Genomic DNA, 25,069 nt, shown 5'->3' with positions numbered 1-25,069 from the left:
CTCTTAGCCTTGGTATTCTTATCTGTAAAATGAGTATAATGGCCACCTCATAAAGCTGCTTTAATGAAATGAGGCAGTAGACGGGGAGGGAGCACTCAGCACTGGTCCTGGCACAGTGAATGGTGGTCGTATTTAGTAAGTGTTTGCTCCTTGACGTCCACCAGTGCCTGTCACCCTGTGCTTGACACAAGGGAGATTTTTTTGGATTACTAATTAAGCCAGATATATTTTTTTGTGTAAATTAAATAAGTTTTAATCTACTCTATATATTGGTGAGCTTTACTATACAGGCTTTTCAAGAGCAATAAGGAATGCTCTATCTGACATGCCAACTACATTACCAGTTGAATTTTAAGGCTGTCAGTAATGGTCTGGGGGACATTGATGCAGCACATTTGTAGGTCTTTTCTGTCTACTACACGGAGCAAAAATGAATCTAACAAAGGTACACACACTGAGTGTAATTAGGAGTGGCTACTTCACTATTGATTTTGCTTTTTCCTCAAAAATGCAATGCCACATTTAAGACCATCATTTGATAAAGCAACCACAAAAAGCCTAAAGAATATATAATCCCTATAGTTCTAGGAAATATTAGAGGAAAGGTTAAAAAGACCATAAACAGGCTCCACATCAGGCTCTTTCTTAAAACACGGGCTTTCGTAGAATCATCTTGAACCTCCTTGGAGATTGACCTTATGTCCTTGGTGGTCTGACCATTCTCTGCACAGCTAAAGAGCTCACCTGGGCAGACTGCAATCATTTAAAGCACTCATTTGAAGTATGGGTGTGACTGTGCTGGTGATGCTGAGTTAATGGTCAACCAGGGCTAACTTGTGTTTCTGGTTAGGCGTAACTTGTGTTTCTGGTCAGGAGGGAATGTTTCTAGGCAGCTTTTTCTGGTCACAGGTTTCTTAAAAATCTAGATGTTAGGGATGAGATTAGAAATTTGGTATTTGGTAGAGGAAAAAAAAAAGATTGTGTAACACGATTGGTTGTAAAACATGGCCATCCTTTGTAATACTACAAAAAGGAAATAATGAGAGTGTTATTCCAGAAAAAAATTCATTAAACTGAAATGCATATTTCCTTTAAAAAGTTGTCCACCTAATGAGCCAAATTACTTCATTCAAGTTTCATCCAGGGAACCAGAATGTTTTTTACTTTTGCTTTTAAATCACCAGCATTCTTGGTTCCTGAAATTATACCTCATTCTTCTAAATACTTTCTTGGTCTTTTTGTAGCTCAGTTCACTTGGTAAAGTATGCAAATTTGCCAAAATAACCAAAAGATCATTTAACATAGAAAGCTTTAAATTAATGTCTTGATTGTGCTAATGTAAGAATAAAAGATGGGTGGTTTGGTTTCTAATACATTAAAGTAAGTGACATAAACAGATATTTCATTACTACCTTGTTTTTAATTTTGTACTTTGACAAACCTTTTACAGTGATAAATGAAATTTTCCTTTTCATTGGGAAAAGCCAAGTTACTGTTGTTTTGGTTATATATTAATAGCTACATTCTTTCAGATTGTTAACAGTTAGTTAAAGACAAGAAACCGCAAGAGATATTTTGCCTCAGGATATTTATTTCTTAGAATTACACGATAATGACCTTATGAATGATTTCTTCCTTTTTCAGTTTTCTTTGAACAGTTTTCTTAAATTTTGCATTAAAAAACAATTGGAGTTAAATATTTCACATTTATATGAAAACCAGCTAACAACGAACTACTCTTGACTGTGCAGTTCCTGGAATTCTAGTTCCTCTGAATTTTCACATTGTGTATTTCCAGCTGGCCATTAGACATTTCTAAGGCAAAATAAAACGGTTTTCTTCCTGCTTCTCCTCCTGCCTCCTAAATCTCTGATTTCAAGGACCCATCTTATTGCCCAGAACCCCAGCGTCTTCCTTGACTTCCCATCTAATATTTTGTTTTGTTTTGTTTTGTTTCTTTGAGACAGAGTCTTGCTCTGTTGCCTGGGCTAGAGTGCCGTGGTGTCATTCTAGCTCACAGCAACCTCAAACTCCTGGGCTCAAGTGATCCTCCTGCCTCAGCCTCCCAAGTAGCTTGGACTACAGGCGTGTGCCACCATGCCTGGCTAATTTTTTTTCTATTTTTAGTTGCTCAGCTAATTTTTTTCTATTTGTAGTAGAGATGGGGTCTCTCTCTTGCTCAGGCTGGTCTTGAACTCCTGATCTCAAGTGATCCTCCCTCCTTAGCCTCCCACAGTGCTAGGATTACAGGCATGAGCCTCTGAGCTCAGCCTCTAATGGGTTTTTTGAATCTATTACTTTTATCTCTACATTGTTACTTTAATTTTGATTCCCCACTGCCAGGCTTTATCATTTCATGCCCAGATTAGCCATCTAACTGGCCTGCTTGCCATCTGTCTCTCTCTCCTTGTAATCCATCCTTCCTCTGTCCCAATTTTCTTTGTCTCATTAAGTGGTTTATTGGCTTCCACACCTACAGTGCTTTCTCTCTGCAGATTAAAGAAAGCCTAAGCTCCTCTGTACGGTCTAGCTCAAGCCTGCTCTGCAGTCTCCTTTCTCTGCCCTTGTTCCTGCTGGAGTCCACACCTCACCTCACTGAGCTACCCACGGTCCCCCTGCAAGATCACGCCTGTGCCCACGTTGCTTCCTCTGTTCCCTTGATGTCAGCCTCAGCACTGATGACCCAGCTCCCAGCTCACACGTTTCCCTACCTGTGTGTACTGCGCAGTTAGTGACCCTGCCCTCTGGAGTTTTCATTATACGCCTTTTGAACTGTTTTTACTCGCTACGCTTCTGATACCAAATGTGTGGGGTTTTATTCTCACACCAATCAATTCTCCACCTCTCCGGAACAGGTTTAAGGGCCCAATCCCACAAGATTGCCCTCACTTCAGGTGCCATTTGTTAAGTACTGTATCCACAGGTTACCCATATTTCTCTCCTACTTGGTTACAAAGTCGAAGGTTCCTGCCATCCACCCCTCTTTCAGGCTCTGATTTGCTAGAACAGCTCACAGAACTCAGGAAGGCACTTTACTTGCTATTTCTGGTTTATTATAAGGACACAACTCAGGAATAGCCAAACGTAAGAGATGCTGCAGGGGCTGGTGGGGACTGGCACTGCAGAGCTCCCACACCATCTCTGGGCCACTACTCACCCTGCACCTCCAGGTGTTCACCACTCCTCCCTGACCCCATCAGTTAGGGATTTTTGTGGAGGTTTTGTTAAATAGGCACAATCGATTAAATTATTGGCCCATGGTGATTGAACTCAACTGTCTGCCTCTTCCCTGCCTGGAAGTATGGGAGACAGGAGCTGAAAGTTCCAATCCTGTAATCTTGGCTTGGTCTTTCTGGGGACCCCAGCCACCAGTCATCTCACTAGCATGCAAAAGACACGCTTATTTAACACTGGAGATTCCAAGGGTTTTAGGAGCTGTGTTCTAGGAACAAGGGTTGAAGACCAAATATTTATTTTCTATTATACCATACCTCTGTTACAGATCCAGTATTGTGATTGGCTCCGTGCTTCCCATCTGTCACTCAGCTTGAGTGCTGGGAGGGAAAGGAGCATTTCTTACTCACCTTTCATGTAGTGAACTAACTCAGCTTTTTCTGTATTGGTCCTAGGTATTATGCTATCATTTCTTGACATACATTTATACTATTACTGGCACAGAGTGAGTGTGGTTAAAATTCTACCTCTAGTTATATACTCAAAAGATTTGAAAACTGAGAATCAAACAGATATTTGTATATGAGTGTTCATAGTAGCACTATTCATGGTAGCCAAAAGATAGAAACTATCCAAGTGTCCATCAACAGGTGAATGGATAAACAATGGCCATATATATGTATATATAGATACATACATATGTATGGATGCTAAATATGGTGACCCTAAATTGCTATCTGTCTAGATCTGGTAACCCTGAATTGCAGTCTGCTTAAATTATGAAAACATTTAAATACCATGCTTATTATTAGATTTCAAATAATGTGATTATTTTTATCTTGAGAGAAAGGACACATAGTTAGGTTTATTTCAGATTTGTTTTTTAAACATTTATTCAGGTGTTTTGGTCATGTGCCTTTCAATACAATAAAATATATAAGCATGAACTCCTTCCCCCTCATCCAGGGAATTCTTGAAAAATAGTGAAATTCGTTTAATTCTAAAATGTACCTGAAGACAGAGAAATGCCCCAAATTATCAATGTCTAAAGCCAAATACTTGAAGCAATAAGATGTTACTATGATAGGTTTAAATTTAGACAAAATTTTAATAGTTTTTTGGGGGGGGCTTTTTGAGTTGGAATTCAGTATTTTTGATATTTTCCAACCCTGTATAATGGCATTACATGAGGATAATCTGTTTTCTCTTAAAGTATATGGAAGAAATGTAAATGATTTTTTTTCTTTTTTTTTCAGATTCTTTATAGAGTTGGAAGCAAGACATCAGAATAATATCTTTATAGATGATATAAGTGACATTGTGGAAAAACATACAGCATCCACATTTGACCCATATGTGAAATACTGTACCAATGAAGTGTACCAACAACGAACACTACAAAAATTGTTGTAAGCAACGTTGAATGCTACAGTTTTAGTAGTCTAACCTAGTTTTAATTAGGACACATTGACTGAAGTTAGTTGGTCTTTTAAATCATATTTAGAAATGTCTTTTGGTGGGCTACTTCCCAGGGGAAAAATGTTTATGAGGATTACTTTTAGGGTAAGGCTGTTTGAGTAGAAAAATACAGTGTGTGGAGAATTTTCATTCTAATGAAATTATAGTTTGTATTTTTTCTTCTCTTTGGTTTTTTTTTTAAATTGCTGCAAGACACAGAATTGATCATCCCTCCAAACACTCCAGTTTTTAAGCCCTTAACTGGCAATTAGGTGGTTTGCCAGAGGCCTAAAGTGGGTTCTTGAGTAGACAGAGCTAGAAGGTAGGATGCAGGATTTTCTCTACTATTCTCATCTTCCTCCATTCAGTTGACAACTGTAATAAATTGTTTATAGAATTGCTGATTTTTCCCCGTGGGAAGTTAAGCTGAGGAGAAGATGGGAGGTCTGAAGGAAAGCAACAGAAAAAATGTTCTTAAAGGTTTTAATTATGCAACAAAAAAGAGTCAAGCAATAAATTTCCCTCCACACCTTTTCTTTTTGTTCTTTTTAGGTTAGGTTTGATATGCACACCATCTCTATCCTTAAGAGAGTCAGCGATTGTTCAGTAATATGTATATTAATTTTTAGGGGCCCTGTTCATCAGAAGTAGCTGCTTGTTTTACAGCAGGGTTGAGCATTGCTGTAAACCCAGTGTGGGGGCATACTGGCTATTATCATTCTCACCCCCTCCTGTGAGTTGTGGCATTTATGACCAGAGCGTGGAGCTTTGGTCAGCTTCTATGCAATGTGTGAGACCCCTGTGGAGGGGGTGGGGGGTGATGATTACCTCATGGCTGCTTGGAGAAATAGTCAAAGCCTCCAAGTTGGTGAGAGGGGCTGATTATGCCTCCTCTCTCCTCCACATCCTCATGAAATTCTCATATGGACAGAGTGGAAAACCCACAGCTGCCAACCCCAAATGAGGTTTTTAGTACAAAGCAGGGTTTGTTCACACTATTGACATTGGAGCTGGATTAATCTTTGTGGCGGGCTCTCCTATGCATTGCAGGATGTTTAACAGCATCCCTGGCCTCTATCTGCTAGATGCCAAAAATGTCTGTCTGCAGACATTGCAGAAGGTCCCCTGGGGGCAAAATCACACCCTTCACTTCCTCTAACCCTCCCCCAACCCCCAACCCTGATATAGGGACAGAGGTTGCTGTAATAATTGTTAAAAAATGCAAGCTCATGTTTGAATTAGAACTAAGTTTGGTTGTCATTTTGTTTTACAGCATTTAAAAATGTGAATAAGTACTGCTATACATTATGTGACTCTTAAAAATAGAAGTTTTGTCTAAATTAGCTTAATGATACCATCATGTCAGCTTTTGCATGGAAAGTAGTAACTGTGTTTTCAGGGGCTTTGTTGCAGTTGATGTGAATTTAAGGTTACAGCAGTGACTTTCATTTTCAGCTGCATGTTAGAAACACCTGGGAATCTTTGAAAATGAGCTGATGAACAGTACCTGGAGTGCACCCCAGACTATTTAATCAGAACCTTTGGGAAGTGGAGGGGACCTGGGACCTGAGTAATTTAGATATATGACCAGTTTAGAGTTTGATATATTTTTTTTTTTTTTAACTTACTAAAAATCTTTTCAAAGCTATCAGGGAAAAGAAACTTAAAACTTCTCAGTTTGAGAAAAATGAAAATAAAACATTTCTGTGTAATTTCTTTGAATTTGCTATTCTGGGTATTTCTCCTTTTTTTTTTTTTTTTTTTTTTTTAGCAGCCTTGAACTAAATCATTTAATTTTCAGAAAACATTAAAAAAAAAAAGCTCACTGTTGCCACTTTCCTGCTTCCTGGCTCTTTTTTCCCCAGACCAAGGGAATACACCATCCATTTCCACCCCCTGACCTCTCTTGCCTCTTGACATCCCCTTGGAAAGTGGCAGTGGGCCTCTGCAGAGCTCCTCAGGGGGAAGTTTGGTGAGAGAGTGAGAGGTGGGGGACAAGGGGATCAGATTGAGAGTTGGAAGACTTGGCATTTTAGGGAACTTTCTCTGTCTCTTACTGGAATCCCAACCTGGCTTTCCTTAAAAGTTATGTAGGTCGTTCCACATGCAATAATATATGTCATAGTATCTTGCTAGGGGCCATTAAAAACCTTGGAGCAGTATTATCACTGTTTCTATGTCAATAGGAGGGGGAGAGAAATATTCTGGCTGATGTGGTCAAAAGGTTTTCTGTCTTGGAAAGATGACCTCTGAAAAAGGCCAAGTACCTCCCAATAATAAGTCCAGCCTAACTGATAATTTCTTAGAGCATTGTCTATGGCTAGAGGAGTGATTTAAAACATACTATTCACTATCTTATTAATGGATGCATTTATAGATGATCAGATACAAGATCTGTGTACTAATTTGTAAATGACATGTTCACCATTGTTCACTTTCCATTTCCATAAAATTCTAGCTTATACATTTTTATCTTATTGTTATTATTTTTATGTGAAACTCACATCTCATATTCAGCCTTGAGTATGAAAGGAAGATAAGCCATTCATGTTTACTTATGTAATTATGTTTGTTTTCATATATTCATTTAAACATCGTTGATAATATATGAATTTTTCACAGTATTTTGTAATCCATTTTTACTTCTTAACTTGAGGATGATATATTTTGATGTTTCCTTTTTCTTTGTTTTTTCTCAGAGCCACCAACCCATCCTTTAAAGAAGTATTATCAAGGATCGAGTCACATGAAGACTGTAGGAACTTACCCATGATCTCTTTCCTCATTCTCCCCATGCAGAGGGTGACACGCCTGCCATTGCTGATGGATGTAAGACATGCTTTTTCCTCTGTGCATATCTGTGCTGCTCTAAATTTGATTAAGGAAATTTTTCTTATTCCACTTAAATTAATGTATATACCTTCTATAAAATTCCTCCATTATGTGAGAAGGTGCCATTTGGTTGGAAAGTTTCACCTGTGTCTGATATCTCTGGAAATTATCTTTCATTTAAGATTATATGGTCATTCTGAAGAAATTAGATTACATCACCCACTTACTCACTGTTTTTTGAAATAGGAAGAACAGTGATTTCTCAAAGTCAAGAAACCTGGATTCCGTTTCTGGCTGTGACCAGGGCATGTGACCTTGGGTAACTCACTTAATCTCTTTGGGCGTACGTTTCCTCAGGTGAATCACTAAGATCCCTTCATCTGTAATGTTCCAGGATGCTCTGGGGCTTCCCTTTCACCCAGGAATGAGCCTCTTTTCAGCATGACAAGGCATAACTTTGCCTATATTATGCATTGTGCAAAGTAGGTGAGAAAAGCCCAGCATCCTTCTTGTGTTAGGCAACATTCACCAAGAAAACAAATGTTTGACTTTGAGTCTTGGCAAGACACGGCTGGGAGAAGTGAGTAGAGACTGCCTGGTATGAAGTGCAACTGGGAGGACAGGTAGGCCGTGGGCGGGAGCATCTGCCGCTGGCTGCCCCGGAACTGCAGGAGCAGCAATGGGAGGAAACTTGGGTGGCCTGACACAGGTCCCATCCTGCCAGTGGACCACAGAGTGTGTTTTTGATCCAACTAGAATATTTCGTCATAATTCTACTTTAAAATTGGATCATAATGTCAATATAATATCAGTTTTTACATTCTTGATTTTTTAAATCAAAACACGGGATAAAAATAGAACAAAAATTATGATTAAGGTTACAAAGTAAATTCCATATCTTATATCCCATTGTAAATTCTAAGAGTTATTCTAAATTATCACTGAAATTTTGAAATGTATAAAAAGCGTGTGATCATGGCCACTTAGTTGACTGCTGCAGTCTGGAGGAGGCTTTGTTAGTCATTTCAGAATTCCCAGCATCTTGCTGCTCTCCAAGTCCACCTCAGTCTCCTGCCTTTACACCTTCCCCACCCATTACCTGTAATTTAGAAACTTTTCTCCTGGGCAAAATCGGGAAGCTTGCGATTTTGAAAATTTAGCTCCAACTCCTTTTTTTTGAGATTAATATTTATCATGTCTAAGGATAGAATGTAGCTATGTTATCAGAACCAAATTTTGTTTTAAAAAGAAAACTTTGGTCCATATAAGGAAATATTATTTCAAACATTACTATTTTTTAAAATGAGAAATGGGTGCTTTCTAAGTATAAAATTTGTCATAGTGTTAGATTTTTGAATTTTCAAGGTTCTTTTTCTTCTGAAAATGGTTTTTAGCTGTGTGTCCTTAGATTCTGTATATGCTGTGATCTCCCAGCCTTTTATATCCTCTCTCTGTTAAATTTTGAGAAAATTGCTTGAATAGAATGTGACTCCAAAATCTAATACACCATATTGCACAATGTTGGAAATTCATGCCATGAGTGTCCAGTGGGCTCTAAACTTTATTGGGTCACAGACCCCTTTGAGATTCTGAGTAGAGCTATAGCTTTTCTTCCTGGAAAATTCACGTATGCACAAAATACTAAGGATTTCTGGTCTCAGGGGTATAAACCAATATTTTTCATATTGCTTTCGTACCCATTTGTGGGCTATGAAATTGATTTTTTAATCATGAACAATGTTTTAAAAAATGAAATAAAGTAGAACAGATGTACATGGCTTATAATGTGGTTAAATATTGTTTCATAAAAAAACTTTGTTTCATTTATGTGTGCATGTGTACTGGTTGCAGGGTAAATTTCTTACAGTCATAGTCAAAAAATATCAAAACCATTAATATAAAGCTGCAGATGGTACACTCTGGGCTTCTCACCTATCACATAGTAACAATCCTGACACCCGACTTTCAGGTTTATAGGCCTGGCGCTCATCCACATGTAAGGTACCCGTGACTTGCCAGCTGCCAGCCTACTTTCCTCCTCTGCCTGTTGCCTAATGCCCTAATCCATTTTTCTTATGTAAGAATCTGACCACCTGGCAGACTCTGAATGTACTTAAAATGTTGTTTCTTCAATTTTACTTCATTTGGAAATTTAAACTTGTTAATTGAAATGAACACTTTTTTTTTTTGTTTTGTTTTTTGAGAGGGGAGGGACAGAGTCATACAGGCTGGAGTGCAGTGGCGCAATCATAGCTCATTGAAGCTTTGAACTCCTGGACTCAAGGGATCCTCCAGCCTCCCAAAGTGCTGGGATTACAGGTGTGAGCCACCACACCTGGCCTGAAATGACACTTTTAACAACTAAAATGGTTCCCTAAGCTTTGAATGTGTATAGTTTCAAAAGTTATACATAATTCAGTTTACCTCTTTGAACTTCATTTTACCATCACGAATGAAATTTCTTAGTATAAATATATTAAGAGAAAACCTACCAGCCGTTTTTTTCCTTGCTCTTTTTCTTCAGATTGTATCATCCACAAACACAATCACCTCTAATAATAACCATTATGATGGTGATAATTAAAGTAACTCTTACTTATTGAGGGCCTACTGTATGCCAGGCACTCATAAAGAACTTTACATAAATTGTCATTTAACCCTTGCAACAACCTTGTGATATAGTTGGCATTGCCCTGATTTTACAGATGGGGAAACTTATAAAGGTGGGGTTGGTGATTTGCTCAAGGTCAAATAACTCATAAGGGGAAGACCTGGTATCTGAAACCAGCTTACCTGCCTCTGAGTTCTATTTTCTCATTAACCATTCCCTGTGGATTTACTTGGACTGTGTGTTTAAAGATTATTTCCTAATTTTTTAATTGGTTTTAATATTGTTCTCATACTCATCCATGATACTGTGTTCAGCACTGTTAAATTTGCTGTAAGAGGATGTGGCTGGTCATTGGTTTTATTTTACTTAATGAAATGAATCCATTGATTTTGTGCACTTTTAATTCATTACAGACTATATGTCAAAAGACACCTAAGGACTCTCCAAAGTATGAAGTCTGCAAAAGGGCCTTAAAAGAAGTGAGCAAGGTAACTGCTGGATAGCTCCTCAGACAGCAGACCTTTCAGATACCTCAGAAGACAGCGTGTGTTGGCTTGATGCTGTAAACCGGTAGATTCTCATAGCCATGTGCACAGCATTCTTTATGTAGTGAAAAACAAAATAATATGTGTTGTACTAAAATGAAATTGATCTTTTCACTGTTTCAGACAGTTTTGCTTTAAGAGCCTAAATATATCTCATTTTCATTTGATGTCTAAGTAGCTGTTTATTCATTTCTCGTTCAGTAAATATTTATTTATTTGTAATTTTATTTGTTTATTTTGCACCCATTGACCACCCCTCCCTACTACCCTTCCCAGACTCTGGTAACCGTCATTCTACTCTCTGTCTCTAGGAGATCAACTGTTTTAATATTTAGCTCCCAGATATGAGTGAGAACATGAAAGATTTATCTTTCTGTGCTTGGCTTATTTCACTTAACATAATGTTCTCCAGTTCCACACTTCTTGTTGCAAATGCCAGCATTTCATTCTTTTTTTGGCTATATAATATTCCATCATGTATGTGTACCACAATTTCTTTATCCATTCATCTGTTGATGGACACTTAGGTTGATGCCAAATCTTGGCCATTGTGAATAGTGCTGCAATAAACATGGAAGTGCAGATATCTTTCTGATGTATTGATTTCCCCTCCTTTGGATATATACCTAGGAGTGGGATTTCTGGGTCATATGGTAGTTCTAATTTTAGTTTTATAAGGACCCTCCACACTGTTTTCCATAGTGGTTGCACTAATTTACATTCCCACCAACAGTGTTTGAGGGTTCTCCTTTTTCCACATCCTCACCGGCATTTGTTATTGCCTGTCTTTGATAAAAGCCATTTTAACTGGGGTGAGATGATATGTCATTATAGTTTTGATTTGCATTTCTTTGATGATTAATGATGTTGAGCATTTTTTCATATACCTGTTGACTATTTGTTTGTCTTCTTTTGAGAAATGTCTATTCAGATCTTTTGCCCATTTTTTTAATCAGATGATTTGATTTTTTTCCTACTGAGTTGTTAGAGCTCCTTATATATTCTAGTTGTTAATCCATCATCAGTTGGGTACTTTACAAATATTTTCCCCCACTCTGGGATTGTCACTTCATTTTGTTAATTGTTTCCTTTGCAATGCAGGAGTTTCTTTAGCTTGATATGATCCCATTTGTCCAATTTTGCTTTGGTTGTCTGTGTTTTGGAGATATTACTCAAGAAATCATAGCCCAAACCAATGTCCTGAAGTGTTTCCTCAATTTTTTCTTTTAGTAGTTTCATAGTGTCAGGTCTTAGATTTAAGTCTTTAATCCATTTGGATTTGATTTTTGTATATGGTGAGCATAAGGGTCCAGTTTCATTCTTCTGCATATGGATATCCAGTTTTCCTGGCACCATTTATTGAAGAGACTGTCCTTTCCTTACTGTATGTTCTTGGCACCTTTGTCAAAGATGAGTTCACTTTAGAAGTGTGGAATTATTTCTCGTTCTGTATTCTCTTTCACTGGCCTGTGTGTTTGTTTTTATGTCAGTATCATGCTGTTTTGGTTGCTATAGCTTGGTAGTATAATTTGAAGTCCGGTAATGTGATTCTTCCAGTTTTGTTCTTTTTGCCTAGTATGGCTTTGGCTATTCTGTTTTTTTTTTTTTTTTTTTTTTTGTGTTCCACATAAATTTTAGGTTTTTTTTTTTTTCCTATTTCTGTGATGAATGTCATTGGTATTTTGATGGGGATTACATTGAATTGAAGATTGGTAGTATGGACATTTTTACAGTATTGATTTTTCCAATCCATGAGCATGGAATATCTTTGCATTTTTTGGTGTCCTCTTCAATTTCTGTCATGAATGTTTTATAGTTTTCATTATAGAAATCTTTCACTTCTTTGGTTAAGCTTATTCCTAGGTATTTTATTTTATGTGTAGCTATTGTAAATTGGATTACTTTCTTGGTTTCTTTTTTGGAGTGTTTACTGTTGGCATATAAAAGTGCTACTGATTTTTGTAAGTTGATTTTGTGTCCTGCAGCTTTACTGAAGTTTTTTTATTCAATAAATATTCATTAAGTATTGACCACTGTGCCAGGCACATTGCCAGCCCCTATACATTGGGTGATGAATGAGACAGATGTTTGGTTACTGTGCTGGTGGAATGTGCAGTGTGAAGAAGGAGGCAGACGTTAAATAGAATCACAATCAGTGGTGGCTGGCAACATGATAGGGAAGTGCAGAGGGGTGTCTAAGCAGAGACGTAATGCGATAGTGGCTGTAAGCTAGGGATTGGGGGAAAGAGTGTGTCTCAGGTGTGTGTAGAGACTCAAAGGCAAGAAAGCACTGGCGAATTTGAAGAACCGGATGTTCTCCTCGTGACTAGAACCCAGTCTAAGAGAGTGAGAGCAAGTACTGGGAAGCAAGTTGTGTGGGGCCTTGTTACACACATTAGGGAATTGGGGGTCTTATCCTAAGATGACGTGGAAGGTGTAAATTTGTGTGTTATGAAGATGACAATGCGATGGGACTAGTTATGAGGCCAGTTATAGGTGATTAGGCAAGAGTTGTCAGGGGCCTCTACCGATGCGATGGTAAGGTGGAGGGAAGTCCACCTATATATTGGGGAGGTAGGCTCAGGGATTGAGTGGGTAAGCACATTTGGGGACAGAAGGCAAGGAATATAGTCTCTGGCTTGGGCAATGACTGGGATCCTCTTATTTATTTACTATAGGAACATAGGGAGAAGCCGATGAGCTTCAGTTTAGACGTGTTGTAATTGAGATTCCCACAGGACATCCACGCTGGCTGAATAAACAGAGCTCTGACGGAAGACCTGAATTAGAAATGGGGTTTGGGAACCATCAGCATAGGGGTAATATCTGAAGCGAGAGAGTAGATGAGATTACCTAGGGAAAGTATGTAGAATGAGCAGAGCAAGGAGTCTGAGACACAACCCTGAGGAATGCCAACATTCCTGGTCTTATTTAGGGAAAAGGAGCCAGCAAAGGATACTTAAAAAAATAAAACAAAATAAAACGTATGAGAGAAGAAGAAGGAAAACCATAATGGCCTAGCAAAAGTCAGATAATTTGATGGTCAACCGTGCTGAATGCTCCTGGAAGATAAAGTGACGCGATGGCTGTGTTCATTGGGTTTGCCCTCAGGTAGTGAGTGTGGAAACCAGAGTGGACCGTGTTGAGGAATGAGGGAGGTGTGAGTGTGCAGCCGGCCAGCAGTGGTAGCTGGCTGTTCCAAGAATCTGGCAGGAGTGCGAAGAGAAAGAGCTGTAGCTGAAAGGGAAGGGAGGGAGGGTCTTTGTTTATTTATTTATTTTAAGATTAGAAAATGTGGGTGTGGTTAGCTACTGATAGGACTATCTAGCTGAGAGGAAGCCAAAGAAGGCATAGGAGTGACTGAGGGCACTCACTGTATAGCCAGGCACAGAGGAGCAGAGATAGTGATAGCATAGAAGCTTCCTAAATGTCTGCAGCTACATAAGCGTTTGAGTTTAGGATGTCTTTGTACCACTTTACTCTTAAGTACTGTTTCTTTTAATCAACTTTAAATTGACTCACTATGTTACTTATTCTCGTCCTTGCTAGTAATAATTATTAATACAAAATCATGGGCTTTATGAGCTAGTTGTTTACGATTCTCACATACATCTTTATATTAAAAATAAATATATCTGGGAGCCACTTATATTCATCTCTTTTCCCGTCAGTGGTCTGCAGACCCACTTTGTTTTTACTTTTTATTATTTTTATTTATTTATTTTTGAGACAGAGTCTCACTATGTTGCCCAGGCTAGAGTGCCGTGGCGTCAGCCGAGCTCACAGCAACCTCAAACTCCTGGGCTCAAGCGATCCTCCTGCCTCAGCTTCCCAAGTAGCTGGGACTACAGGCATGCACCACCATGCCTGGCTAATTTTTCTATATATATATATTTTTAGTTGTCCATATAATTTCTTTCTACTTTTAGTAGAGACGAGGTCTCGCTCTTGCTCAGGTTGGTCTCGAACTCCTGAGCTCAAACCATCCTCCCGCCTCGGCCTCCCAGAGTCCTGGGATTACAGGCGTGAGCCACCGCACCAGGCCCTTGCAGACCCACTTTGGAGAACACTAAGAGAAAAAGCAGCCTGACCACTTACCAGCTGTGTGACCTCATATAAGTTACTGAATCTCTGAACTCCAGTTTCCTCATCAGTTCAATGCAAATGATGACAGCACATAAATACATTTATCATGGGGTGGTTGAGGGGCTTACCTGAGAAAATGCATTCAAGTGTTTGCTGTAGTGCCTGGCACATAATAACGGATTGGTGAATGTTTGCTGTTACCGCTTTTGGAATAATTGATCTATGAGGCAAAGGAGGGGAAGTTACCTGAGGTCCTACTGCTCAGGAAGATCTCTCCTCCAGGACTGCAAATCCTGTACTGCCCCCCGAGAAGAGAAGTAGGGGAGGAGAGGGCCTTTAGGAAAAGCTACTAGAGAAGTTCTAACCCTGGACATAAGAGAGATTTTGACAAATTTTGCTTGGTTGTTACTGAGAAATTGAAAAGAAAGAATTTGCACAGAAGAGAAAATAGGAAGGTAGTAGTAATTGGTTGTTGAATTAAACCAGGAATGTTACTTAATTTTTTTTCAAGAACTTCACATTCCAGTTACAGTAGACCACTCTGTTCCTTTAGGAATCTCCTGTTCACTTGATTTCATACCGGTACTTTCAGGAAAGGCTGGCAAAGATGTACTGGGCAAGTGAATTGCTCTACCTTTATACTAAAAGTATACAAAAGGCTACCATGTGGAGAGATGGAGTCCCAGGGACTTGTTTTCTCTGTAAGGCAGCATTTCTTTCTCTCTCTTGAGCCTAAGTCATGAATATCAAGAGTTATTCCCCCAGTCTCCTAGTGTTATATGGGAACTGAAATCACTAATATAGCTAGCTCGAGAATTAATCTTCTTTTTCATTTGTGAAGGTTACTGATAGGGTTTTGTAGATTCTGGGAAAACAATATCATTATTTCCAGCAAAAAGAGTGTGTATACAGAGCATTTATGAGTCTCCGGGGCTTCCCAAGTGCTAATTATTTCCTGGGAGGGAAATCTGCTTTTGAAAGTGAGGTACCTCTCCTTGACCTTTAACTCTCCTTACTGTTCTGTCCCCAGTTGGTTCGACTGTGCAATGAAGGAGCCCGGAAGATGGAAAGGACCGAGATGATGTACACAATTAATTCCCAGCTGGAATTTAAAATTAAGGTATTCTCTTACCTGTGTTTATCAGTTGCTTTTGCTTACATCTTATCTAAATAGAGATAGTTGAGGGCAACAAAGTGGATAGGAGTTTGCTTTTCAAAGAAGGGTCATAAATTGGTTAGAGAGAGGGTGGCAGAAGGAGTAGCAGATGCTTTGGGCAATTCTGCTCTTGCTTGCACCAAAGTGACCTTTCTCCACATTGTGAAGTCAGGTATTATCTAAAAAGCACATACTTTTTTTCCAGGAAGACACCAAATGTGGGAGAAAGTGTAGTTAAAATAATAGAATTTTAGAATTGAAAGGAGAGTTCTTCAATATTCTCAAAATGTCCTAAAAAACAATAGTATCCCATGAGCTGAACCAGGGTGTTCTCCTAAATCAAATAAGGACACTCCTTTTCCCATTTGCAAAGCAGATCATTAATGGACAGTTCTTTTCAAGTTTGTTTTTCTCCTATGACTGCTTTTTGAATATGTGCTGCTTGTTACTCCTTGTTTAATACTGCTCTTGAGCAGATGACAAGATGAACAAAGAAGAAGAAAATGACAGTTAATGGGAAATCTAGGTCATGGCTAGTCCTTTGTTGGCTCACAGCTTAGTTCTTAATGGATGTGAGTGCTTGTGATTGTGATTCTATGTAGTTTTATAGCACATAAATTTAATTAAGCAATTTTAAATCACTGGTCATATTTTTCCCTAGTGAAAGTGTTTCTAATTCAGACAGTAGAATTATAGTGAGTAGCGTTTCGTGGTATTCTATTGAGAGCAGATTCTCTGCCATGTCATATAGTTCGAGGACCATAGACATCGTGTAGCCACACCCTTTCATTTTATAAATGAGGAAAAGAAGCCCCGAAAATAGTTGTCGGCAGACTCACTTGGCTAGTGGTGGTAAAATCAGTGCTAGGGTCCAGGCGTCCTGACCTGCAGGTCAGTGTAGACTCTTCTACCATAACACCCTGACTGAAATAGTTTAGATGCAGAAACTCGATCCATGAAACAGAAGATGATGTGTACTTGCTAAAAACAACACACACACACACACACACACACACACTCACACTCACTGACTTTACATAGTCATAATGTCCTCATACAGAAATTGTAAAACACAAAATTTGCTTTTGCATGAGAAATCTCTGGAAAGTTACAGAAGAAATTAGTTATCAGTCATTCCCTGTGGCGGTGGGGTAGGTGGGGCAGTGGTTAGTGGGTAGAACTGGGTGGATGAGGGACAGAGAGGGAAGGAGACTTTTCACTTAATACTTTTTTATAGTATTTGCTTTTTTTTTTAACACCCTCTTCTGCCACCACTACAATATAGAATTTATTATTTAAAAAATTTTTTTGCGGCAGCTGTGTGGAGGTTGAGTTGGGAAGTAATAAGACCAAGACAGAAGGCCAGTGAGGAGACGGGCAGCGGACCTGGACAGACTCTCACACAGGGTGCTGGGGGCAGGCCAGTGGCGATGATGCCCCCAGGCCTTGTCTGGCTGCTGGGAGGAATCACACCATCACTTGGAGGAACAAGTTGGGGGAAAGGCAATGAGTTCAATTTTGGCCATGTTTGGTTTATGGTACAACCGTAGCTGCTACTTAGACAGCTTCTGAGAATACTGGTTGAGTTATTTGCTATGTGCCGTTTTCATGTAGTCTCATTTCATTCTCACAACTCCATGAAGTATTCTATTTAATGTTATTACCCCCACTTTATAGATGAAGAATCTGAAGCTTAGAGAGATTAAATAATTTGCCCAAGGTCGTAGACCAAGATGTAGTGAAGTCTAGATTCAAACCTTTGTCTGACTGCAGAGTCCACATTCTTAACAATGACAGTATAATAATGTGGATCTTTTTCTAATTTGGAGGGAAATAAAATTTATGTGTGTGGGGGGTGTGTGTATGCATAAGCACAGACACTTTTCATTTTTAAATTTGCAAGTTTGTGGAAGAGTGACAGGTACTGAACAGTGGCAGTATGGGAGAGGGTGGAAAGCATACCTGGCCTGGCACTGGGAAGCCAGTATAGAGTAAGAGCGCGGGCTCTGGAGCCGGCCTGCCTGAGTCGCGATAGTAGCGGCACCACTTACTGGTATACTAACAATACAACCTTGGGTATTACTGACCTTTTCAAGTCTTGGTTTTCTGAACCATAAAATGAGTCTGATAATAGTACTTTCCCTCCTGGAGTTCTTGTGAAGATTAAATTATTTAGGAGATGTAAAGCACTTGAAACAGACCTGATTCATAATGAGCAAAAGATTATCAAGAAGCTGTGTCAGAATAGTTTCATGGGCATAGTGGGCATGTTGCAGAGTGAATGGGATGCGAAACAGTTTAAACTGGATATTTCATTCAGGAAGCTTGACTATAAAGAGGACAGGCCAGTGATAATGACTAGAGGAGGCACAAAGTCGAGGGACCATTTTAGTGAATATTCTTCAGGATATCCTGTAGGTTGCAGAAAGGGAGCCAGGAGGGAGACAATACTAATGAGAGGGGGGAAATCAAGGAAATAAGGTCTTAGAGTTGCAAGAAGGTGTTGAGGCAGGAGAGCTCATCCTCCGAGATGGGAGGAAAGAAGTGATGGTTGTAGAGAAAAAGCTGGTTACCAAACCAAGATGATCAAAGACCAGAGATTAGTTGGTGCCTCCAATCCAGAGTCTAAGTTGCCTCTATAGAGTGGGGAAGAATTATTTTTTGTCTTGTGATAGAAAGTTTGACCTTGAAAATGTGCACATGGAAAAGTTGAGTCTTCTCAGCCTACCTCACAAGCCGTAAATTGTGATTGAGTAGAGTGCTGGTGTGTTGGTTGGTAGGAGGATTTGCTGGTTGCTGTTTGGGGGCCTTGCTAATGAATAAAAGTCTAAGAAATAACAGACGAAATAAAGAACTCTAATGTGTTAAAAAGTCTTTATGTTGAAGACAGTCTCGTGGTTTCTCAGAAAGTTAAACAGAATTCCCAAATGACCCACCAGTTCCACACCCGAGAGAACTGAAAAGAGATATTCAAACAAAAACTCGTACATGAATCTTCATGGCAACATTATTCATAATAGCCAAAAAAGTGGAAATAACCCAAATCAGCTGATGAATTGATAAATAAAATATGACATATCCATACACTGAAATATTATTCAGCTATGAAAAGGAATAAAGTTCTGATACATGCTACAACATGGATGAACCTTGGAAACATTATGCTAAGTGAAAGAAACCCGATTCAAAGGTCACATATTGTGTAATTCCATTTATATGAAATGTCGGTGTAGGCCAAATCAGAGTTAGATTAGTGGTTGCCACATGCTTGGGAAAGGAGGAGTGGGAGTGACTGCATATGGGGAATAATGCATATGGGGTTTCTTTTTGAGGTAATGAAAATGTTCTGGAATTCGATAGTGGCGATCAGTGCACGACATTGTGAATGTACTAAAAGCCATGGAATTTTATGTACCCTTTGAAGTGGTGAAATGGTGAATTTTATGTTATATAAATTTTATCTCAATTAAAAAAAAAAGTATTTGCTCTTCAGAAGCTCTTCCTTTTCTTGCTTCCCCATAAAATTAGTTATATCTTATGCTGAGGCTGATTTTCTAGGATGCTGAGTGACACAAAAAAGAATGAAAAGTCTTTTCTCTACAGGCATTGCTTCAGAACTGTTCAGGCCTTGTTTGTGAGTTTCTTTTCTAGTTTTACACCTGGATTCTAGTCTCAGAGCTTCCTTACTAGAGGAATTCACTCATGCCTACTTTGGATGGTTTTGATTTCTTTTATTTTGGTATTTTAGTAGTCTCTTTAAGAAAACTTATCTGAATGAGTTCAGTCATCTAATAACTTTGAAACATAAACCACTTACAATATCAGATTTTTGTTTTCAAAAGAAGCATAGACAATATTGAAAGCCACTGTCAATTCCGGTGTTTAGGTAGAAATTTAGTTCTGCCTAGTGGTATGTGAGGACTCCATAAAAATCAATGTGCTTTAAAAATAATAAAACAATTGAAAACCCTTTCTTTCCCCATCCCCTAAACTAAGAACAGTCAGAGGGCAGCACGTACACTGGAACTTAACCATAATACTGTCCTTGGTTCATCTTACAGGGTTACACACAATAGCAAGATAGCCCTGAGTTTCCTGTAATTACAGTCCTCTAGCAGGACCCAGCCTGACACAGGAGTGTTTATGGTGACCTCTTGTGTGTGCGGACTGGTTCTCCAGAGTTATTTAAGCAATCTCTCTGTCTGTTGACCTTTAAGGTCTCAGCCGTCCCTGTTGGTTAATTGTCTGATTTGAGATTTTTGGAACTGGAGACTTCATGAACTCCCTTAGTAGCCAGTTTCGAAAAGCTTGGGGTTAGCCCTAATCTTTTATCTTCGTTTTTAAACCTTTAGGAAAGTAGTATCTAACTAATGAGCAACCTTCTTATGAAAGCCCTTGATGTAGTTTTAAAAAGTATGAAATCCTTTCTTAGCCGCCTCTCTTCCTCTCAAATATCTTCAATTTCCTTTAGCTATTTTTAATCATTACTTCCTGAAAAGGATGACATTTGATGCTCTTTGCTTATTTTATGAGTATAGGCTTTTAAACCAGATTTGGGGCAGTAAACATTTTTGGTAACTTAAAAAAAAAAAAAAAGAGCTCTCAAGGGTAAGGATTATTCTGTGGTTTTGAGAGTTTTCCGGTTGGCTTGTACAAGACTGAATAAAGAAAAAAAGACAATGCAATTCCTGAGATACTGCCTTTTCTATGGGTTTATGATGGATCATTGGGGAGGAACTTTACTTTCACAGCCAAAAAGTGGCATGATGTTTTCAGGGATGAACTTCCCTGAGAAAAACTACCATAAACTTAAAACAGGTGTTCTCAAGAATATGGTTAAGTGGACAATCATAAGTTTGTGGGTTTTTTTCCCTCTTGAAAAAGCCTTTTTAGTTCATAATGTAAATGCAGACATTATTATTTGTCTCTTGTTAGTTATCTTATAGTTATCTATGTTTTTATGTATGTTTAGATTCTGATTTGAGATATTTAAAATAAGTGCAGTTCATACTGATAGATTTCATTACCAGGCTTCTCAATTTTAAGTGATTCCTTACTTCAATTTTCTTTTTCAGTTGAGAGTTAATAGAAGGGCCATAATTTTTGATTGAACCAATAACATTTTCTCATTGAGTTTTAGTTTCATATTGACAAGTTAATATTTTTTTACATTGGAAGATAAATTGTTTTTTTTTTTTCATTTTTTCTTGGAGAATACGCTATACTTCTCTAGTTTATTTCAGTGTTGTTAATATATGCCTATAAAATAATGATGCATACCATAACATATATCATTCTTTTGAGTGTAAGTTTTATACTTATTTTCTATAATCTTAAAAGAACTTTAATTTGGCCTTGGGCACTGAGTTTTTCCTCTTTCTGTAGCCTTTTCCTTTAGTCTCCTCTTCCCGGTGGTTGATAAAAAGAGGTGAGTTGACAGCCTACGTGGAAGACACTGTGCTTTTTTCCAAAAGGACATCCAAACAGCAAGTCTACTTCTTTCTCTTTAACGATGTGCTCATTATCACCAAGAAGAAGAGGTAAGTCTTTGTGTTGCTGGCTAGACATCCAGTTTTAAAGTTCTGTAATTCAAATGCCTGTTAGAATGGTCATCCTTTAAAAGCTAGAGATGTTGGACGTATAGTTCCTACATACCGAATCGTAATTGCATCTGTGCTTAAATTACCTGTATAGTTAAGACTTGAATCATCAGCATCATAATTCTGGCCAACCTCTGTTGAGCTTTTACAGCGTGCAATCCACTGTTCTAAGCATTTTGCACCTTTCTATCATTCAATTCTCATATCCCGGGGAAGGCAACACTCTTTTGTTCTCATCCAGCGTTTTTCAGACATCTGCCATACTTAGTGTGTAACAGATTAACATTGGTCCAGTTGATAATAGGCTAGGGAGCAGCTCCAGTGCTCTTAAAGCTTAATTTGAAATCAACTGCCCATGATGATTGTTAGTCCAGAAGTTGCTCTGTGACTGGGAAGGTGTTAGCCAGACTCCCGTCTGAATGGAACAACTGAATGGAAGTTGAATGGCAGAGTGTTTGTTCTTCTTACTTTGGTTGTGCATTCATGTCCAGCTGTAGGGAGATGTCCAGGAGGAATACTGTAGAAGCCTTTTCTTTATAGAATTTCTTCTTTCAAACTGTTCCCACTCTTCAAACACATGCACACACGCACACACCCTCAGCTCTGCCTTTCTCTAGGGAGCATTCTTTATTAAATGTGCTCAATACATGTAAGATTGTAAAGCATCTTCCTGCTAGACCTACATAAATGTTCCATCTTTCCTAGAATATGAATTTAGAGCAAAAACATGAATCTGCGGTGGGTTATTTCCACATATGAAGGAAATGATGATGGGCTGAATTAATGGCACACAGTGGGAGTAGGGTAGTTCATGGGCTACAGTGTAGGCGCGGTGAAGAGAATCACAGAAACAAATCCTTATGAAAATACAAAATAAATGAGATATTGTTTAAATGCTATTTCTGAGTTGCTGACTTTGTAGCTTGAAATTTCAAATTAATTAGAATAGATTGGCTTTTATTTTGGCTACTTTTAATCAGACCGTAATATGAATTATTTCAGCTGCTTGGATGTCTAGCTGAATGAAAACTTTGTTATGGTCTGCCATAATATGACAATGATAAATACGTAAAAATGCCAATAATTACTTTTTATACTTCAGAAAATAGTGTTTTCATATCTCCTAGGAGAAATCAGTTCTCTTACCTGAAGTAGTCTAAGTGTTCTAGTAGCTAAGTAGACTTTATAAAGATTGGAGAAGAATTATAATTTTTGTGTTTTTATGTTTTGTTGGTTTCCTATGAGATAGCCTGTTTCCTTGGCTTTCTTCAAGATGTTTTGTTTTTAGGGGAGAGTAATTATATATGTCTCTTCAAATGCCAGAACTTTTAACATCTTCCAGCTGTTGAAATATTTGTTCTGTCTCAGTGGACCCAGAACTTTATCTAAATTTCTGATTTAAATGATAAAATGTATATTGACAGTACCAAGACAATTTTAGATATAAAAATAGTTTTTTATGATGATTTTGGTGACGATGAGAACATTAAGGGTATTTAAACCAGTTTAGTGCAACTTTTATTCTTGTTCTTACACAGAACTACTCAATAAATACAGACTTTTGAAAGTTAGAATTACGATGTATATTGTATCCTACTTCGCGAGCGTACTTTGCCCTCCACAGGTGGTTTTGCCATTATGTTTCATGTTGTTCTCCTAGCTTTCCCACATTTATTTACTTGGGTAAATTTGAACTTGTGTTGTTATATAAGAAAGAGCAAGATATCCAGCTCCAATGGACTCAGCAACCTGAGTACCTAATTTTGCCTTTTCGAAAACTGGGATTTTGGTGCCTTAACAATTAGTTTATCATATTTCTAGGGTGCTCTTAAATTAAGGAATAGCATTGGAGGCCCAACTTGTTTATGTCCTGAATATGTGGTGAGGTGACAAGCAGACCACAGAAGCAGGCTTGGGTAAAAATGTACAGTATGCACAGCCGTATTTACACTGTAGCTTTAAGGAGGCAACTGCAAATGCTTTGCATGCCAGAGGTGGCAGCAAAGGAGATACAACAGCTCTAAGCAAGGCAATAATTTAGGCTTGGCTATGAGGCACAGATAAAGGATAATGTACCTGTGCCAGCTCTTTAGGACTGATCCAAGCAAACACTGCCTAATTTTAATTCCAGGCTTCAGTCAGGAAGCTTAGCTGCTGGGTCTCCAGTGGTTTTCAGCTTCAGGGAGGCTTCCCAGCTACCAGGGGAGGCTGCTCTGGAGGACAGTTACTCTTCCTCCTCTGATCCAGATTGGCAGATGGTTTATGCTGAGCATGTTCCATTGATTGCTGAGGTGTGTGGCCCCCCTCAGCTTTGCAGAGCTCATATTACTGCTAGTCCCTGCAAAACTGGGCTTGGTTAGTGGTCATGGGGCTGTCTTCAAGGACAAGAATTTTCACTTTTTTAGAATATTAAAAAGAAAGTTTAATTTTTAAAATTTTTTAGAAACGGGATCTCACCATGTTGCCCAGGGTGGAGTGCAATGGTTAGTCGCAGATGCACTCAGAGCACATTACAGCCTCAAACTCCTGGCCTCAAGTGACCCCCACCACCTCAGCCTCCCCAGTAGCTGGGACTACAGGGATGCACTACTGTGCCTGGCTCTTTAAAGAAAGTCTAAAGTTTTCAATAGCTCTAGGCTGCTTGTGAGTCACTCTGTTTGTTCTGCCAAATATCAAGAGGATACATGATTAGTTTTACTATTCTGAATGCGAGTGAGAACTCTTTGGTATTTGAAGCTTTGACTAGAAGTTTCCTGGGTACTAGGGCAGACTGCTCAACCTTGGCGCTATTGACGTGTTGGGCCTGATGATTCTTTGATAGGGTTGGCGGGAGACTGTCCTGTGCCATGTAGATGTTTTAGCAGCATCACTGGTCTCTATCCACTGTTTGCTAGTATCAGTTCTCTTCGGTTGTGATAATCAAAAATGTCTCTGGCCATTTTGGGGGCAGAATACCTCCCAGTTGAGAACCACTGTACTAGAGTGATGGCAAACTGAACCAGCTTTGCCTTCAGTGTAGTGAAGATGCATAAATCTATCAGACCTGGCACCGTAATAATAGTAATGTTGTATTATAAAAGTAATAGATTGTCGAGTTGTACCCGTAGTTTGGTGAATAATAACTTACTATAATATCTATTTGTGTGTAAAAATAACTTATTATAATTGCCTAATTACAAACTATACCTACATGTACAACCTTATGGGTTCCTAGTTTTAAAATACAAAAAGTGGATCCAATACCTAAATAAGTTCAAACTCCCAGAAGATTTATTTTGTAAGGTAGTTAATTGTCTTATTATTCTCATTTATCCTTTTTATCTAGCTTAGGCCTTCCTTCCCAATTTTGCTTAAAGCTGAAAGCAAAATTTTCTTCCCTGTATTAGTTTCCTTTTTTTTTTTTTTTGAGACAGAGTCTCACTTTGTTGCCCAGGCTAGAGTGAGTGCCGTGGCATCAGCCTAGCTCACAGCAACCTCAAACTCCTGGGCTCAAGCGATCCTCCTGCCTCAGCCTCCCGAGTAGCTGGGACTACAGGCATGCGCCACCATACCCGGCTAATTTTTCTATATATATATTTTTAGTTGTTTATATAATTTTTTTCTATTT

The 25,069-nt window shown here is 38.6% G+C and overlaps 1 protein-coding gene across 1 annotated transcript in view; it reads left to right on the top strand.

Annotated features, from left to right (window-relative positions):
* The window catches only part of ARHGEF26 (Rho guanine nucleotide exchange factor 26), a 119,969-nt gene that overhangs the window by 64,256 nt on the left and 30,644 nt on the right, over positions 1-25,069 (top strand). The window contains exons 6-10 of the mRNA XM_069475309.1: positions 4,431-4,583; positions 7,332-7,461; positions 10,489-10,563; positions 15,737-15,826; positions 21,248-21,402. Coding sequence (XP_069331410.1) covers positions 4,431-4,583; positions 7,332-7,461; positions 10,489-10,563; positions 15,737-15,826; positions 21,248-21,402 — 603 coding nt within the window. The remainder of the gene's footprint in view (positions 1-4,430; positions 4,584-7,331; positions 7,462-10,488; positions 10,564-15,736; positions 15,827-21,247; positions 21,403-25,069) is intronic.

The sequence above is a fragment of the Eulemur rufifrons genome, chromosome 7 (assembly GCF_041146395.1).
Source record: "Eulemur rufifrons isolate Redbay chromosome 7, OSU_ERuf_1, whole genome shotgun sequence".
Lineage (NCBI taxonomy): Eukaryota > Metazoa > Chordata > Mammalia > Primates > Lemuridae > Eulemur > Eulemur rufifrons.
Note: the sequence above shows the minus strand (reverse complement) of the source record. Positions and strands in the feature narration are given on the sequence as shown.